Raw genomic sequence first — 18,268 nt, forward strand, 5'->3', positions numbered from 1 at the left:
CCAAGACAGTGACTATCCGTGTAGAAAATAAGTTAGATTCTTACCTCGTATAATAAACACACAAATTCTAGACCAACTAGATGCAAAAGACCCCCCATAAAATATAATAGGATTATTATTATTTTTTTTTTTTAAAAGTAAACCTAGTTGGAGTACGTTTTTAAAGTACTGAACAGGGTTATTTTTATTATTGTAGGATGGGGAAGACTTTTCTAAAAAGACAGATTTTACTATGAAATATTAAAACTTTCTTTTCAGAAAAAGATACCATCATCAAAGATAAACAAGTGAGAACAAGGTCCCTACTGTCAGACAAAGGGTTAACAGTGACAATGTGAGGCTGCCTCAATCAATAAAAAACAAATAATCTGGTGGAAAGATGTGAACAAGCAATTCACAGAAGAAACACAAATGGCTAACAAGTCATGAAAAGATGTGCAACTTCATTGGTAACCAAGAAATAAAAATGAAAATAAGAATTTTTTGTTGCCAATACTACTGAGAAAAGAAACCAATGATAATATTCAATAATGTATGAAATATTAAAATTTAAATATATTAAAATAACATCTTTTGACCCAGTATTTCCACTCCTAGGAATTTTAACCTAGAGAAATAATTCCACACATATGCAGAGAAACACTACATAATTTGTAATATCAAAAATCTGGAAATCTACCAAAACGGATTGGTTAAATAAATTATGATAGAGGCATACAATTGATACTATATAGACTTTAAAAAGAATGAAGAAGAGTTATATGATGAACTGATAAGATGCAGAAAGATGTCCTTGTTTTATACATCTATACATTCTCATTAAAAAATATACATGTTACTATGTATGGAAAAACAAAAGGAAGGTGTGTGGGAAATGAATGATTGTGGTCTTGGGAAGGGTCAATGGGAATTTTATGAATTGACTCAGTTTCTTGTATGTTTCTGTAATGTCTGAATTTTGAATGACTTTATACTACTTCTGTAATAAAGAAGCACAAAGTTTAAAAATGTAATTAATAATAGCATCCTTTTCTCAGGCAAAAATTTAGTATAACATGATAGGGAACACATCCACAAAACTCAAAATCTTAAATCTCAAAAATAATCTTACAAAGAAGGTATGAAATAGTTGTGTGTTATTCTTCTTTCCTCTGTCTATCTTTAAGATATATCCAGTTACTAGCTTTTTCCCATAGTATAATATACACTGCTCACTCAGACCAAATACCTAACACAATAGCATCAGCTAGTGCAGAAAAGAACAGAATCGTACACATGATACTGTTACTGGTCTTTTAGTACTTAGGTGCTGCTTATTAACATGTTAACGATAGAGATGTAATAAGGGATGCTGATGCTTTGTGGGTCTTGCAAATTATTTATGTATATTCCTAGTCAGTGAATAAATATGATTATAATAAAAAGTGACTTGTATATATCCCTGCATGAGCAGCCACAGTCTGTTCTTAAAATCCTAAAAAGGCTTCAGTTAAATGTTCTTATTAAATTGTGTAATCTGGTACCAAATACCATTGACTTAAGGTCATGGATAAAAATTGCTTAATTTTATTAAAACTTTTACTCATAATGTATTATTATAAATAGTCTAGGCATTAGGAAAGTATGACTGTAGTAAAAAAAAAAATCTTTCTGAATTTCCCAATTCTTACTGAGAAACAAATAATCCCAAACAAAACAAAGCAAAATGAAAAATCCAAAGCTTGGCTGAGAGGAAGCAGAAGACGACTGAGTACGAGGATGGAGAAAAAAGATCCGGACTATCTAACATTCATCCCACACGAAGACACTTTACCTTGTCACAGCATTCCACGGCTTTGGTGTATTCTCTAAGCTTCAGGTAGCACATGGCCAGGTTCAGGAAGGCAGCGAGCAGAAATGATTCAGAAGCTTTCGATTCCTTTTCTGATAAGCCATATTCCATCTCTAACCAGGACACTATCTTCCCATACTGAATCACCGCCTGCATGTACTTGCCTCCCTAACAGAGAAAAGCCAGTAATTACTTGCTGTACAGGCTCTGGAGCGGGTACAAAGGATGTGTAAGCTCAGCCCTCCCTGAGAAAAGCAAATCCGCAAAAGGAGACAACCACCTCGTACCAACCAAGGTATCTGATCATTTCCTTCTGTTCTCAGGAGGTGGCTCTCCGGGCAGCTTTCCCCCTTCCTTCTCAAGTTCCAGTGACCTCTGAGCTGGTGCAGGGCCCGGCACCGTAATGCTCTTGTTCAGTATTTACCATCTCACCCTTTTCAGAGGGGGCAGTTCTTTCAGCAGGTGGGCATCAAGGCTTTTGGGTTACATTCTTTGGTGCTAAAATTTACCAGACTTTCAAAGGGCTGGTGAGTAGCTGTAGACTATCTCACTAGTTTACTTGAAAGGAAGTTACTTTTCCCTTTTCTCCTCCTGACGATCAGCACTGCACAGCACGCACTATATTTTGGCAAGTGCTAGTCCCAAACCCAGTAAATCTTATTTAAACCAGGGGTTGGCAAACGTTTCCTGTAAAGGGGCAGATAATATTTTAGGCTTTGCAGACCAAACAGTCTCTGTTGCAACTCTGTCCTTGGTAGTACAAAAGCAGCTACAGACAATATATAAATAAAGGGGCATGGCTGCGTCCCAGTAGACCCTTACCTACAAAAACAGGCTGTGGTCTGCTAACCTCTGATCTATAGACAATGGGAATATACATAGTTGAAGAGCAGCCATCCAACGTAAATAACTATAAAACATAAATCACACAGGTGTTAGTCACCTAACTACATGAGAAAGCTCTTTCTCTTAACCATATTTTTGCTCTCTTACCCGATTAGAATTCTAAAAATTGTGAATAAAAATTGTGTAATTAATTCACATGAATTATATCTGCTCTATACAAGAAATAATGGGCTGAAACAATGTGTTTACTGCCATTTTAGGATGAATGAGAGGAGTGATAGCTGGTAAGTACACAAATAAGATGGGGGTACAGGTGAGGGGTCTTCTCTGCAGGAGGTGACCATAAGCTCGAAAACATGACACATCCCACCAGATGGCAGAATTGCAGCCAGACCCCTTAGGACATTAAATTAAATGTCTGACCAACGAACAGCGTTGAGATCAAGTCACTAGGATTTACCACAGTCAAAGCAGGGCATATACATCAGTGTAGAGTTATGTCTCCCCATGCACGCCAAACGTCACCCAGTGACTAAGAAGAGAAAAATCACAGAGCAAGTCTACAAGAATGTTCCCGTTATAAAGGAATTCAGGTGGTTGGCATAAAAATGAGCTCCATCTGTAGAAAGGAAGCCCCGATGTCGATTTTTGGTGATAAGAATGAGGTAGACCAGTTCCAAGGAGAGGGCCTGGGTCTGAAAGTACAGATCTTCCTCAGCTTACAATGGGGTTACCTCCCAACACACCCCGGGTGAGCTGAAATGCATTTACTACCCCTCACCTACTAAACAGTATAACTTAGCCTGGCCTACCTTAAGTGTGATCAGAACACTGGCATTAGCCGACAGTTCAGCAAAATCATCTAACACAAAGCCTGTTTTATAATAAAGTGTTGAATATCTCATGTAATTTACTGAATACTGTCCTGAAAGTGAAAAACAGAATGGTTGTGTGGGTCCAGAATGGCTGTATCGGTTATTTGCCTCCATGATTGCAGGGCCGGGAGCTGTGCTCACTGCTGCTGATTATATCGCCAGCCCAGGAAAAGTCAAACCCCAAATTCAAAGTGTGGTTTCTACTGAATGTGTATTGCTTTCGCACCACTGTAAGTCGGGGGTTGTCTGTACTTATAGTTTGCCTTAGCCTTAGGCCCACTACTCAAGATTAAAGTCCTCACCAGTTTCAGGGTTGGGCATTTTCTGTCATTGTCTTTTCTCTTGCTAGATTGTGAGCTCTTTGGGACAGGAAGCATGTCCTATCCCTTTTGGAATATCCAGGGTTTAACATAAGGAGGCCCTTAATGAAGGTGTGCTAAGTAAACATTAAGGTCAAAGAAATATAACTATGGAATCAAAAGTTTTTCAATCATTGGGAGCAAAATGGAGGCGTAGGTGAAAATAAAAGGTGTCACTTCATTTAGATTAGGTGAGGACAGGCATTTTCCCTGTTACGCCTAGTTTCTTCTTCCTCTCTCTCCTCCTCCATCTTTAGTGTTCCAATTACCTTTCTGACTATTTAATATATTGTCATAGAGAAAGAAAAGAAGAGTCAGGGAGGACAAAGATCCAGATCCTATCACTTCAGTAGGTTCTGACTATCAGAATGGTAGAGGCTATGGTTTCTAAAAAAAAAAAAACCCAAAGTATTAGACTTCATAATACATAAATGCTCCTTACCTTTATAGAGCACTCTAATTTTTTGATAGCCTTTTCTTATATAGTATATATAATTTTACTTATATCTCAACTTCTAATGAACAAAGACCTCTGTGTTATTTCTGCTTCTGATGTACTAAAACAGGAGTTCTCAACTAGGGTGATTTTGCCCCCAGGGGACATCTGGCAATGTTTAGAGACTTTTTTGTTGTCACAGCTGGAGAATATGTGTGTACTACCGGCATCTAGTGGGTAGGGGCCAGGGATGCTGCTAAATGCACAGAACAGCCTCCTGCCAAACAGAATTTATACAGCCCCAAATGTCGATTGTGCTGAGGTTGAGAAATCCTGCTCTAAAAGAGTGAAGGAACAAGAAAGAGGGGAAGGTTTTTAGTTTTTTTAACCTAAAATCCTAGAGTCATAGACGACTTGTTTCTAAATAATAGCACTGGTTTCCTGGTTCAGTAATGGTGGTCAGAACATAGGAAAGCCTGGTTTGTCTGCAAAGGGTTCCATGGTTGAATGAATCCTTAACTAGCTTGCTTTAGAAATGCTTTTTTCCCCAAGGAGCACAAGGGGGCGCAAGAACCTCTTGGTTAGAAAGTGTCCTCAGCCTTACCACTCTGCCTCCAAGTCAGAAAAGAGAAACACGTGTGATAGTTAATGCTCTTGTCCTGCAGAATGCTGTCAGCTATGAGGGCAAAAATCATGTCTGTTTAACTGACTTGCACAATGCCTGGCGTAACGTCACGTTGTTAAACGTGCTTAATAATTATTTTCAGAACCAAATGAAGAGAGTCCTCTCCTACCTTTCTTCTCTTTAGCGTTCAGAGGTTGATAGGAGTTTACACTCTAAACGCCAAAATCACTCCCATTTAAAGGCTCATTACAATTCTACCCTACTACGGGGAGAGACTTACCCATTTACGTGTAAACCAAACCGAGAGGTCAATGAAAATGGAGCTCCAATGTGCGGGTGGCATGCAATGTACCCCATCTCTGCTCTGGCCCACACACCCGGGCTCTGCGCTGTGCACAAGGCGCCAAGTCAAACACCCTGGAAACTCTATGGGCCGGGAAGGCAGCACGCCAGATTGAAACCTGCCCTGACATTTGAAAAGGGAATGTGTGTAGGATCCCACCTACCAACCATTTCTGAAGTCTTACAGGTAAAACTAGGATCACTGCTGGGATCTTTTACCTATAATTATGAAGGTGCCTCCAGGGAAGTTCTAAGTAGTACAAAATGTTCAGAGACATTCTGGGGGAAAGGTCTTAGGTCAGTGGTTTTGAACCTTTCATTAATTTTCCCCCAATAAACTAATGTTTTGAAAGATTTTGTCTATCAAATTGCATGTTAAAAATAATATGTTCCATATGTGTGACTGCTGATCCAGATTTTATCCAAAGATCAGTAATTTTAAGAGGGTTCATAGTATTATGAAATACACAAATCACTGTTGCAGTTATGATGCTAAGAAGCAACAAAGTTTAGTAACTGTACAGACAATTTAGCACTGCTTTCTGTTGCTGATCGTAAATTCTGGCCATCTCTCTGTATATATTCAGGACACAGCTCTATGACATGTGGCTTCACAACATTATTTAAGTCATCAGCAACCAATTAGAGCTTCTGAATAGCCAAGCTGTTTTATTACATCGAATTAATTCTAGTCAAATGCCAAAAGTTGCAACCCCTCTACCAAATGTTAATATTCTTTGCAGAGGTTTTGGGAAATATAAAAAATACACTTAAAGACTTCTATGGACTCCAAGTAGATAGGAAAGCATGGTTCAGGACCTATGGTCTTAAGTAATTTTACAGAAAATTTTCTTTTTGTTCTAGTGTATTAGGTATTTGGGTCTACAAATAACTCATCTGGAATCTACCTGAATAGTTACAGAGGTATCCAATACCTCAATTAGAATTTTAAAAAATCAAAGCTGTTCTTGAGAGTTCAGAAACGCACCGAATTTTAGGGCTGGAAGGAAACCTGGGAGCCTTCTAATTTAACTCCCTCACTTTTCACATGAAAAAATAAGCTCTTTGGACCTTAAGTGACTTTAAAACTGACTTTAAACTGAGCCATAAAGCCCAGTTTTCCCAATTCAGAGGTCATTCTGCCATATCCTAATGCTTTCTGGTGATCCATACATTATTTTAATATATGTAATAGTTATAAATAAATATAAATAATTATATATTATCTACACCCACAGTAAGAAATGTTTTAAATTATGACCTAGTGCCCACTCACACACAACTGAACAAAGTTTTGTGAAACAAAGTGTATCCTTACTACATAAGGCAATACACTTCCACTAAACTGATTTCATGACTCAATAATGGGGCTTCTGGGGTCTTCCCTGGTGGCACAGCGGTTAAGAATCCGCCTGCCAATGCAGGGAACACGGGTTCGAGCCCTGGCCGGGGAGGATCCCGCATGCCGCGGAGCAACTAAGCCCGTGAGCCACAACTACGGAGCCTGCGCTCTAGAGCCACGAGCCACAACTACTGAGCCGCGTACTGCAACTACTGAAGCCCCCCGCACCTGGAGCCGGTGCTCCGCAACAGGAGAAGCCACCGCAATGAGAAGCCCGCGCACCACAAGGAAGAGTAGCCCCCACTCGCCGCAAATAGAGGAAATCCCGGTCAAAGCAACAAAGACCCAACGTAGCCAAAAAAAATAAATAAATAAAATAAAATAAATAATAATAATGGGGCTTCTCTCAAAGTTTAGAAAATAATAACCATACCTGTTGCCCTCTGGCTGCGTAATTCTATGTTGGTTATACAGTCTTACATAATTCTCTAGTTGTTTCATATGGGTTAATATTGCCTCCCCTCCCTCCAGACAAGGCTGTCAACGCAAGGACATGTCTTACAGCAGGTTCTCCATGAAGACTTGTTGAAGTACACTGATGTATCATTGCTTTATAGACTGTTGAAAACATCATCTAATAGTTTTTTTTGTTTGTTTGCTCCTGGATCACAGCAGCAAGGAAAAAAAAGAAACCTTGACAAAATTCCCATTCTTTCTCTCATTCTCTTCTGCGCTAAGCCCTTGATGTGGAGAAGGTATAATATTTGGCAATGGGGAAGCAATGGATAGTACATTCTGATTAGAAGTGAACAAAGCGCTGTTTCTTTTTTTACTGTATCTGGGGTTTAAAATCTAAGTGAGGAAACAACACATTCCTAGATTATAAGAAAGTGTTTTCAAGAATCAATAAATGACAAATATCATTCAGGAATTTCTGCTTTTTTCTCACAAAAGCAAGTGTGGCAGGGATCATCTTGGCCATTAGAAGGAATTTATAGTCTCCTCCTGCCAGTTCCTTTTGAAATCTGTGCATGATCTTTCCTTTTATCATGTACCTAAGTGACTTCCCCAAGACAGTGGAAAGGAAAATTATATGAAACTTAGCCCTTTGAATTCTACTACTTGCTAACAATTATTCTATTCATTCTTCGTTTCGTCCCACAAACACTTGTTGAGTGACCACGATGTACCAAGCAAGATGCTTTAGGTCTTGAGTGATACACAGTGGGTGGACAAGTCGGACCTGGTCTGACTTTGTGGAGGCTTACAATCTAGAGTAGAATGTGTACAAGAGGCTTTTGTATTCTTTTTGTCACATAATTCATTCTGTCTCACAATTTCTTACACTGAAAATGACAGACTTGTAAAAATTCAGGCTTATTCTTATCCAGAAGGGTATAGAATTCAGAATAGGGAATATCAGCACAATTAATTGATACTTGAATAAATTCTTTGAGATGGAAAGGATTGTACAAAGACTCACATACCTTGAAGTACACAGTTCCCTTCTCTTTGACAATGGCAGCCTGCTCCAATTTTTCTTTGGTATCCATCTCCCAGGATTCTTTGGCCTGTTGTATAAATGTGTGACAATGGTTAGATGAACAGAGAAGGAAAAAACATCAGCTGATGTCCGTAAGAAGAAACAATAGCTACTCCTAGAGGATACCCACACCCCAAAACACACTGGCTTTTAAAACTGTGTGCCCTTGCCAATGCACTGCTAGGCTAGAACTCACTTTCCATGAGGACAAAGCTGTAGCTTGATCCATGCTGCTCAAGAGGGAGGTGCAGGCAATAATACCGTAAGGAAGATGAACTGTTGAGCATCGTTAAAGAATGCGCCTTTAGAATTATGAGGTGAGGCCACACAATGGAAGCTGGGGCCCCTATCTCCCTCCTGCAAACTCTGCCGCTAAACTGCTATTATAATTTAGGCAAGTTTCTCTCAAGCCTCAGTTTTTCAACTCTAAAATGGTAACACTACTGTAGTCAAGTCACAGTTGTATATTCATACACACTTTAAAAATTCCAGGTCATGTAGTTGTCTCTCCACTCTGAAACAACCAGACATACCAAAGCCTCCAAACTGTAGCAACTTGCAGATGTGTACTTGGGGAATTTCAAGGAAAACATAATTGGGAGGATAGAGGTGATGCCAAGATGTAAACAAATGCTTTCATGATCACCTGCTAATTTATACTGTGTGTATCATTACTCCTCCCCCATTATAGATACGAATCCAGGGACAACTGCACTTTCATTATGAACAGCTGGATCATAAAGAGTCAACAGAACAATCTGCAGTCCTTTAGGGAAGATGACAATGGCTGTGTCAGTGCTATTATGAAGCTTAAGTGGGTAAATATGAAATTCTCTATTCCAAAGACAGTGGTATATATATCCCCTCCTTTTTAAAGTGAATAATGAGAGTTACTAGTCTTCCTGGCAACCCTATGTTGATTCTTAACAATTTAACTTTATTATTTAAAAATCTAATAACAAGCATTCTGCATTTTTTATATTAGGTTCAGTCTTTATTGATTATAAATCTATTCTTAGTATTACAAAACAGAAAATGAATTCATGTTGCCTCCATCACTGCCACACACTGTCACATTGTTTCAAATATAATCTCATAGCACTGTGGTCAGAAAAGATGCTTGATATGATTTCAATTTTCTTAAATTTACTGAGGCTTGCTTTGTGACCCAGCATGTGATCTATCCTGGAGAATGTTCCATGTGCGCTTTTGAAAAGAATGTGTATTCTGCTGCTTTTGGATGGATTGCTCTATAAGTATCAATTAAGTCCATCTGGTCTACAGTGTCATCTAAGGCATGTGTTGCCTTACTGATTTTCTGTCTGGATGATCAGTCCATTGATCTAAGTGGGGTGTTAAAATCCCCCACTATTATTGTGTTACTGTCAATTTCTCCTTTTATGTCTGTTAACATCTGCCTTATATATTGAGGTGCTCCTATGCTGGATGTATATATATTTGCAATTCTTGTATCTTCTTCTTGGATTGGTCACGTGGTTTCAAATACACCTAGCAGTGCAGCCTGGCCTATGCCCTTGCAGCCGTGACTGAGCACAGGCTCGCTGTGGCGTACTACAGTGAGGAGGCTCCTGAGTGTACAAGGTCCACTGGGCTGTGATGGGAAGGGGTGGGGGTTACTTTATTGCTAAAAATTATTTTCTCCCTCTTTAAAAATAAAAACCACTTTGTGCTATGAAGACAGCTTTGGAGGATCAGTACTGAGCCAGCAGGACTTCAGAAGACGTTACCTGACAACAAGCAATGGTTGTGACAAGAGCATATGTTTGTTTTGGGGAATGTGTTATGATTAGGAACATCACTGTTTGGGGAGGATCCCAAAGTTAGAGGCCTACAGGACAATGATTTCCTTTCTGAGTCTAATAACATAAAAACAGTCACGTTTCCAGTCCAAAGCTTGAAGTATCGAACATGGAGGCAGCACTGTGGGGATGAAAAAGGTCTACAAGATGCAGTTCCTGAGGCTCTCGGGGAAGGGCTTGGCTCTGGTGGTGCAGAGGATGTAGCTGGATGGGACAGCGTACCTAGCTCAGGCACATGCTCTGCGTTTGTCCAAGGAAGCTGCTGCTGGGAGCCTCCAGAGGCGGGTTTGAGATGGAAATAACACTCAAGGAGCCGTGCCATTTCTGGAACCTGAGGCAAACGCTCTCTTTTTTTCTACTTGGACAGGTACAAAAAGAAAAAGTCTAGGGTTAGCAGGTTTGTTCCTTGTGTTCCTTGTCATTGAGCCTGGTGGCCCATGAAGCCCTTGCATTTTGGATAGTAACTTGGAGCCACAGTGAAGGCCTCTTCACGAGTCCTGTGAAGGGTATGATCCGTCCAGCCCTGGAAAACTGCACCCCACTCCCCCAAGGAGATGCTTGGCAAGAACATGAACCTTTTTGTCTTCAACCCAGGAAAAAAAGTACAAAAAGAACAAGTCTAGGAACAAATAAGGGAACAAGTCTTGGCTTCTACCCAAAAAAGTTAATAAAAAAAAAAAAAAGGCTGACACATAGGAACAAAATAAGAACACTGAGCTCCTTGGTTGTGTATCAGCTGTGCTGTATCAGTTGTCCTGTGCTCTAGTAGCAGCGTCAGAGACAGGAGACAAACTTGGTCATGAAAAGCACAATATACAAACAAATACCATCTATCTATACCACCTGGTAATATAAGACACTAATTTACAAGAAGGGGATGGAGAAGAAATCTGTCATGATTTCAGAGAAGTTGGTATTTTCTCACCTTTTCGAAGCTCTTAAGTGTAACTTCATATATAAGCTCAGCATTGGGTTCAACGCCAAATTCAGGCTTCCCTGCCTCTCCAAAACCGTATCTGAAATGGAGAGTAAAAAAATAAAACTTTAAAGAATTGGTGTATTTCCAGGCACCCCCTTCAGTATTTTGAGGCATCACATCAGCATAGAGCTATCATTTGCAAACTACACACATCAAAGGCCCTGAAGACAAGCCAGATGTTGATCAGAAGATACAGTGCCAAGTATCACTGCTGTGGTTTTTTTAAGAAACCAGGCTACATTTAGTTTACTTCTTCATATTCATATGTAATGCAACACCTGTACTCCTTGGGACAGCTTGCTTAATGTGATTTTAAATGTCACTGTCTCTTTTTCTGCTTGATTTAATATCTAGTTCTTTCTATAAAACAGCCATTATTTGACTATAAGGGCCTTTCCCTGAAGCTTTATCAGGACCCAGAGAAGACAGGCACTATAATCATTACAGTGCTGATTTGGGAGAGGTAATATTTTAATAAGCTTTTAACTTTAAAGTGCTGTCCCCTTCCAAAAGTACCACTTCTATTCAGATAAACGGGGGGAAGGTGCACACATCAGGAAGGATATACGTCCTCATAGTATTTCTTCAAGACTTTCAGAAAGCATACTAGAAAACAAATGTATAATCAAAAGGAACAGCCCCAGCAAACTCTAATACCTCACCAAGAGAAATACTCTGTACTGTATTCTCATAGCTCTCTGGCTATAACACTGTAAAACACTACACTTTTTAGCCAAAACTTACTGAATAAAATTACGGGGATATATAAATCTGTTTTTTGGGATCATTTAAAATTTTAACACATCCAAGGCATTTGAAGGAGCACACATCTACTAGAATGGAAATTCTGATAGAGCTTTGTCTGTCTGGTTCAGTGGTTTCCCAGCATGTAGAACAATGCCCAGCATATTAGGAAAATGTTCACTGGAATATACTCTGCTCCATCTGTTTCAAGCAAACTACTCTTTAATATATGGAATGGCACTGCAAAAATCTTAGTAAACTCAAACTCTCAGGCTATGGTTTGAAACCAGGCCAAAACCAAGTTGATGTATTAATACCTTCAGTTTTCTCTGGGGCAAAAGGACTAGAGTGGGAACACTCACCTCTTGCTATTTGTACCACTTCTTTACTCCCTGCCTGAATTTTTCAGGAAGAAAATGCTTACTCATTTACCTCCCCTGTTACACAAGAAAATGGAAGCTGGAGCCAGAGAGAGGCATAGAGATGGAGTGACAGCTGGTAGGAATGGGGTGTGGTAGTTTTAATATCAGGGCAAAGGGTATCTTCAGCGAAGAAATAAAAGAGGACATAATTACCAGTGGCCAACTGTAGGAAGTGGTAACTGGTTTTCTACTTTGAGCTCTTAGACCGATATATCTCTTATTTTGTTTCTGCCATCTGGTAAATAAAAGAACATTCCTTAACTGATGGGAATCAGGTAGGCAGGTGAGTCCTCACTGAGCGTGTGGTTACTGACAGCATGTTCTATTTGGAGCCCTGTGCTAAACAGGTACAAACCCAACAGATGCTCTGACACTTGCCTTAGATCAGTGGCTCTCAAAGGGGGTTAATCCCCCATCCCTATCAGGGACATCTAGCAATGTCTAGAGATTTGGGGTTTGTCACAACTAGGAGGCTTCTGACTTCTAGTGGGTAGAGGTCAGGGACACTACCAAACATCTTACAATGCACAGGACAGCTCCCCCAGCCAAGAAATATCCGGCCCCAAATGTCAATAGTGCCGAGGATGCGAACAGCTGCCTTACAATGCTTAAAAATAGGAGTTCCGTGGCTGGGGGCGAGGAGGGTAAGGGTTTGGGGTCAAGGGCAGGCACCAAATTGTTCTGGTTATCATCAACAGGATTTAAGAAGACTAAGGAAGGATATGATTTCTACAGTCTTTCCTGGGTTCAAATGAAGAAACTCTGTGAAGACACATGTGGGAAACATAATCCTGGGGAGGCGTAAGCTCATACCGAACTGTTTTGGGAGCATTTAACCTGACTTCCTGTTTTACAGAAAGTTGTCTGATTTATGCTGGATTAGGCTGGGCGAGGAAGGACCCAGGGTATACAAATTCATCTGACTGAAAGAACACCACAAGAGGAATTCTAGGCTTAACAAAAAGACAAGCTGGATTACAGTAACAGAAGGAATCCAGTATCAATGTTCTTAAACTGACAGGTGCCTACAGAGAGCAGAGTTACAAATAATGACTGCTAATGACCATTAAGCCTTTATGTGCATACAAAAAGCACTTGCACCTTGTATGCAACTGCTCTTACCAACTGCTTCCTTTTTACAGATGAAGAAACTGAGGCTCAGAGAGAAGTGCTTCCTGAGAATCACACAAAGAAGCAGTGGTAGAGCCAGGATTTAAATTCAGACTCTGTGTGTCCCAGAAAGTTGTTTTGTTTTTGACCCCACTGCCGCATAACTGAGATACTCTGGCTCTTGGCAGCCTATGTTTTTGTTTGGGGTTGGTGCAGGACAGAAGATAAGGAAGAAAAAAGAAAAAAGCTAAAACTAGCCATATTTTACCTGAAACAAAAGAGCTTAATCAGTCACCATATTTAAGACAATATTAAAGACACTGTCCTGATGAGAAGAGAGAAAATGGCTTCTCTGGAAGTGTTTTATGAATTCCTTACTATGAAAACATCCTGCCAAGGAGTCTATCAGAATGAAAAAGAAGGTATATGCCCTGGGGTTTTTGGAGCATGAAATACAGATGACACTAAGAGTAACACAGAACACATATTTGCAACAGCCATATTTATAGCCACACTCAGATGCAATGTATCTATAAGTGGGACTCTGGTAAGACAAGCAAATTCACTGCACACGCTCACCGCATGCCCGGTGGGCAGGGATTCTCTATATACACGGATAATCTTACGCAGCACCTGTGTGGACAGTCTCCTGGTGTAGACTCCGCACTTTAAATGACTCCTCAACATACTAAGCAACATCTTGAAGAGAAAAGAACATGTTCCTTTCTAACTATGCTAAATTATTTCCATAAAACATATGAAAACTTTTATATCTAGTAATTTATGAAAACTTGTCGACAACTTTTATGCGTGAAAAAAATCTACCATATGTTAAAACGGGGTTTCCCTTTCCTTATGGTCTGAGAGTAAAATGGAAGAGAGAGATAATCATCACAACAGCAATGATAGCTAACATACTAAGGGTTTGGCTGTGTCAGGCACTTTGCTACACTCTTTACATGCATTATCTCATTCAGTCCTCCACAACTTTGCATGGTAGATACCATTATCCCCATTTTACATAAAGGGAAACTAAGGCTTAGGAGAGTCGAGTACACAGCTGGTAAGCTGCATTTTTTTTTAAAAATCACTAATCATACAACAATTTAAACTTGCAAGGAACTATTTGCATTAATAAATATAAGGATAATTTCTGTTTCCCTTTGCCATTAAACTTGAGACATCTGTTGCCACAACTGGCTTGTCAGCTAGGTTAAAATGTAATGAACCAATTCATATTATATGCTCACAATGTATAGAGAACTCATCTTCAAGGAACTTAGATCTGAAAACACATGGACATAAATACCACTCTGTTTATATGAGTTTAGAACTACTGTAACTTTGGAATGCTGGATTAAAAATAGTTAGACATTACTTGGATATGGAAGAAATAGCCTCTCTATGCACCACCTGAATTAAAAAGTTCCTTGTAGAAACAGATTCACCTAAGTGAACTACAAATACACAGTAAATGTAAATAAAACACACTAAGGTGGGAATATACTACTTGAAAAAGGAATAAGACCGAGAAAAAGAAGGTATTAAATAAAAGGTGCCTCAGTGAAAGCTCTAAAGGGTTCGAGGTGTAGAGCATTTTGCAAGGATTTTCAAGTGGGTAGTGGCATGACTAAAACATCACTTAAGAAATACGATTATGGCTCAAGTGTTAGGGCAAAGGTAAATATGCCACTGGATTACGACTGAGGCTACACAAAGGCAAGCAACTGTACAAAAGGCACAATATTACCTATTGCTAAGTGCAGGTCATCAAGATTCTCAATAACTCAAAATCCTACTGATTGAAATCCAAGGATCCAGAGAGGGATGAGACATGAGATAAGTAGATGCACTTTCACACAAACAGAATCAAAACACCCTGGTTTCTCTCAAGGGTCCGTTTCTCAAGATAGAAGAGTTGGATTCATGGTATAATTTTAGATCTAAAAATAATACCAAACATGTTTTCACCAGAGAGACTGTTAGTGTCTGATAGTTCTAAGCTTGGTAGTGCTAATGGATATCCTTATGATGGGAAAAATTTAGGCAAAAATGAGTCATCTCCACTGCCTTTAGATCCAGGAAGAACACTCTTTTTTCAGGGAATCTATATAAGAACAGGTGGCACAAATTCAAGTGGTAATAAATCATCCAAATGCTTCTTCAACTTCTAACCCCCACGTTTATACTGCCTCCTGCCTAATTTAGAGAAAAGGAGAGGGGGCAAGAGAATCACGTGAGAAGGGCCAACAGCTTCCTGTCTTGGCAATATGGCAGGCAAAACAAACAGAAAAGCAAAACTTGCCTGTCAGTCCTACCCTGAACACACATCAATCAAGTGAATAGGCTTACAAATGTCTGTAATATTATAAGGCCCATTAACTCACTCTGTGACTAACTGTAGCCTGATTTAATTAATTGTTTCCACTGTTGGCCTTAACTTCACTGAAAATAGCAAAAGGTTGATTGAAAAAGCAAGTGTATCCCTGTTCTTTAGATAACTTCACTGTGTACTGAACTGGTATGCTGCTTACCGTGGTCCAAGATACAAAATACATTGTTCCTCACGCTGCATTTTCTCCAGGGCTTTGTCAATCCCGATTGGAATGTCGTGGTCTTCTCCTTCGCCAACTATGAACCCCACATCTCTGCAATCAAACATCCTTCCGCCACAGCGGCCTTCCAGGTGGACTGAGGGAGAGGAAAAGGACAGTCAACAGAGCTGCTCTTCGTTACTGGCTAATTCAGGGACGTGATAAATGAGTAGTTCCCCTTCCTCATTTCATCTAGAGACATATGTGGTATGTCTTGCTGAAGCTTAGTCTACCCAGTCTGGAAATTTAAGAGCAATGATATTTCTTTCTGTTTTAAGTTTAAACTTATAATTACTGGTAACTATACATCAGTAAGATAGCTTAGAGGATAATAAAGTGGAAACACAGGTTTAACTTAAACCTACTATATGACAGAGGTTTCCTCACCTACAACACAAAACAAGAAATACTAGATTATTTAATAGGTAATTATCAAAATGCCACAAACTTAATATCAAGTATACAAAGGCTTAAACATTTATAACTGCATCTTGGCTTCAGATGCTTGGGTTGAAAAGCAACCAAATGGCTATTTCCTCAGTGATATTAAAGGGTTAACTGAATACAGAAGCTCTTTTTTTTTTCTTTAAGAGTTTTAATCTCATTCACAAATATGTTTGAATAAAAATGAAAAGGCCAAAGGCAACATCATCAATAACTAACATATCTGTGATCCCTTAGTGCAGTAATAAATGTAAAATGTGAAGGAATCAATAGTCTCCTATAACTCGACAAATCAAATTACTCAACCCCCTCCTCTGAAATGTTAAGTGAAGAGGTCAATTTCTCAGGGCCTACTTCCTCATTGCACTCAAACTCAGCTCATTCCCAGGGTAATTTCACATTAGATAAGGGGCTTTTATGTTCATATAAAATAGGAAAACACATACAGATATATATTTTTCTCTTGGTTAGTTAAGACTTTTTCTTCTGGGATAAACAATTCTTTGAAACTTTCCAACTATGTTTAATATTACGGATACTCATTCCTTTCCATTTAGGTCTTTCATTCAATAAGAAAAATGGATGGCTTGCATGACAGCACAACAGTCGACAAGCAATGTAATAATTTGTCTTTCATAAAATTTTTTATTCCTACTTCTGTAATATAATGGCCTTGATTCAAATGTAAGGAATTCCTAAAATGATTCTTTTCTGAGACTGGTTGATCTATTTTAGATCAATAACTTGCTTTAGAGACTAAAAATCACTTGTTCTGTTACATTCGTTCCAGGAGACAATTACTTTCCAAATACAAATTCAATTCCAACTTACTCTACTTTTGAACTACTTGATCTCAAAGGTCCTTTGAAGCTCTAAAATTCTACGATTCTATGGCCCAGTAATATAACTCTCAATGTAGACCAGAATCCAGCTTCAAAGCTAATTCCTGTAGTTAATCATTTGATCAGGTTACCTTTAGCCTGGGCCTAGGAAATGAGAGAAACCCTGAAGAGTAAACAGCAGTGGCATAGACACTAGGGGCAGAAATGTCACATGGACATTTATGCTTTGAAGTTCTCTACTGTTTTCTAAGTCACTAGGATTAATACCATCCCGATTTGTTCCTGTTGCAGACATAGGGTGGGGTCGAAGACGCTTGGGCCAAACTAGAGAAGGCCCGACTCTCGAGTCAGACCTTCTAAACAGGGGCAAGAGCTAGACTGGCTCTCAGGGTGGAGCTGGCGTACAGAAATTTTGTTCTATGTCCCATACTCATAAATGCACATGACTTTCTATTAACTCACTTTTGGAATGTTCTAGATAAAATACAGCTTAGCTTGCAGCACAGTGAAAGTTCTTTTGAACTGGAAATAGTTTCAAAATAAATTCAACTTTATTATTTTCAAATACATACACACTAGAGAGGTTCTGCAAGGAATCCTAGGCTTAAGATATTTTTTACTGGAGTAAAAGCTGGTGTTTCTAAAGAATTTGAGAGTTTGAAAATTTGTATTCTTAGATATTTTTAAATCTGCCCAAGAAATTTAATTTAGACTAATGTGATGACACTTTTCATGAAAAAAGATTTGCTGAGCAAAGTGAGTTTCAGCCCATGTATTACAGAATATCTCAAGTATTGAGATTTATTATCCTAGTAGCTCACAACTTAGTTGACAGATCTTTTTGAGTGAGGTTTATTGTTAGAAGTGTTTTCCTCCCTGATGGAGAGTACATTTAGTGGGGGAGGAAACTATCAGTACATTCGTTGTGGTTTTTGGTTGATCAAGTTTGAATGTGTTTTCAAAACAGGAAATCCAGAGACTCTGTGAAGGATTCCTGCCTGTGTGTCAGTTTCCTAGGCTGGTTTTTCAGCTTGATGCATATACTTGATATTAAAATTATATAAATAATTTCAAAAGTTCTCTTTACATGTGATAACCCTTCATATTAGGGAAA

At 39.1% G+C, this 18,268-nt stretch overlaps 1 protein-coding gene across 3 annotated transcripts in view; it reads right to left on the minus strand.

Annotated features, from left to right (window-relative positions):
- The window catches only part of FKBP5 (FKBP prolyl isomerase 5), a 99,262-nt gene that overhangs the window by 3,814 nt on the left and 77,180 nt on the right, over nt 1-18,268 (minus strand). For all 3 annotated transcript variants that reach the window (XM_007467255.1, XM_007467256.1, XM_007467254.1), the window contains exons 6-9: nt 15,809-15,965; nt 10,945-11,035; nt 8,144-8,227; nt 1,814-1,999 (exon numbers count right to left, since the gene is read on the minus strand). In XM_007467255.1, coding sequence (XP_007467317.1) covers nt 1,814-1,999; nt 8,144-8,227; nt 10,945-11,035; nt 15,809-15,965 — 518 coding nt within the window. The remainder of the gene's footprint in view (nt 1-1,813; nt 2,000-8,143; nt 8,228-10,944; nt 11,036-15,808; nt 15,966-18,268) is intronic.

The sequence above is a fragment of the Lipotes vexillifer genome, unplaced genomic scaffold, assembly GCF_000442215.2.
Source record: "Lipotes vexillifer unplaced genomic scaffold, Lipotes_vexillifer_v1.1 scaffold528, whole genome shotgun sequence".
Classification (NCBI taxonomy): Eukaryota; Metazoa; Chordata; class Mammalia; order Artiodactyla; family Lipotidae; genus Lipotes; species Lipotes vexillifer.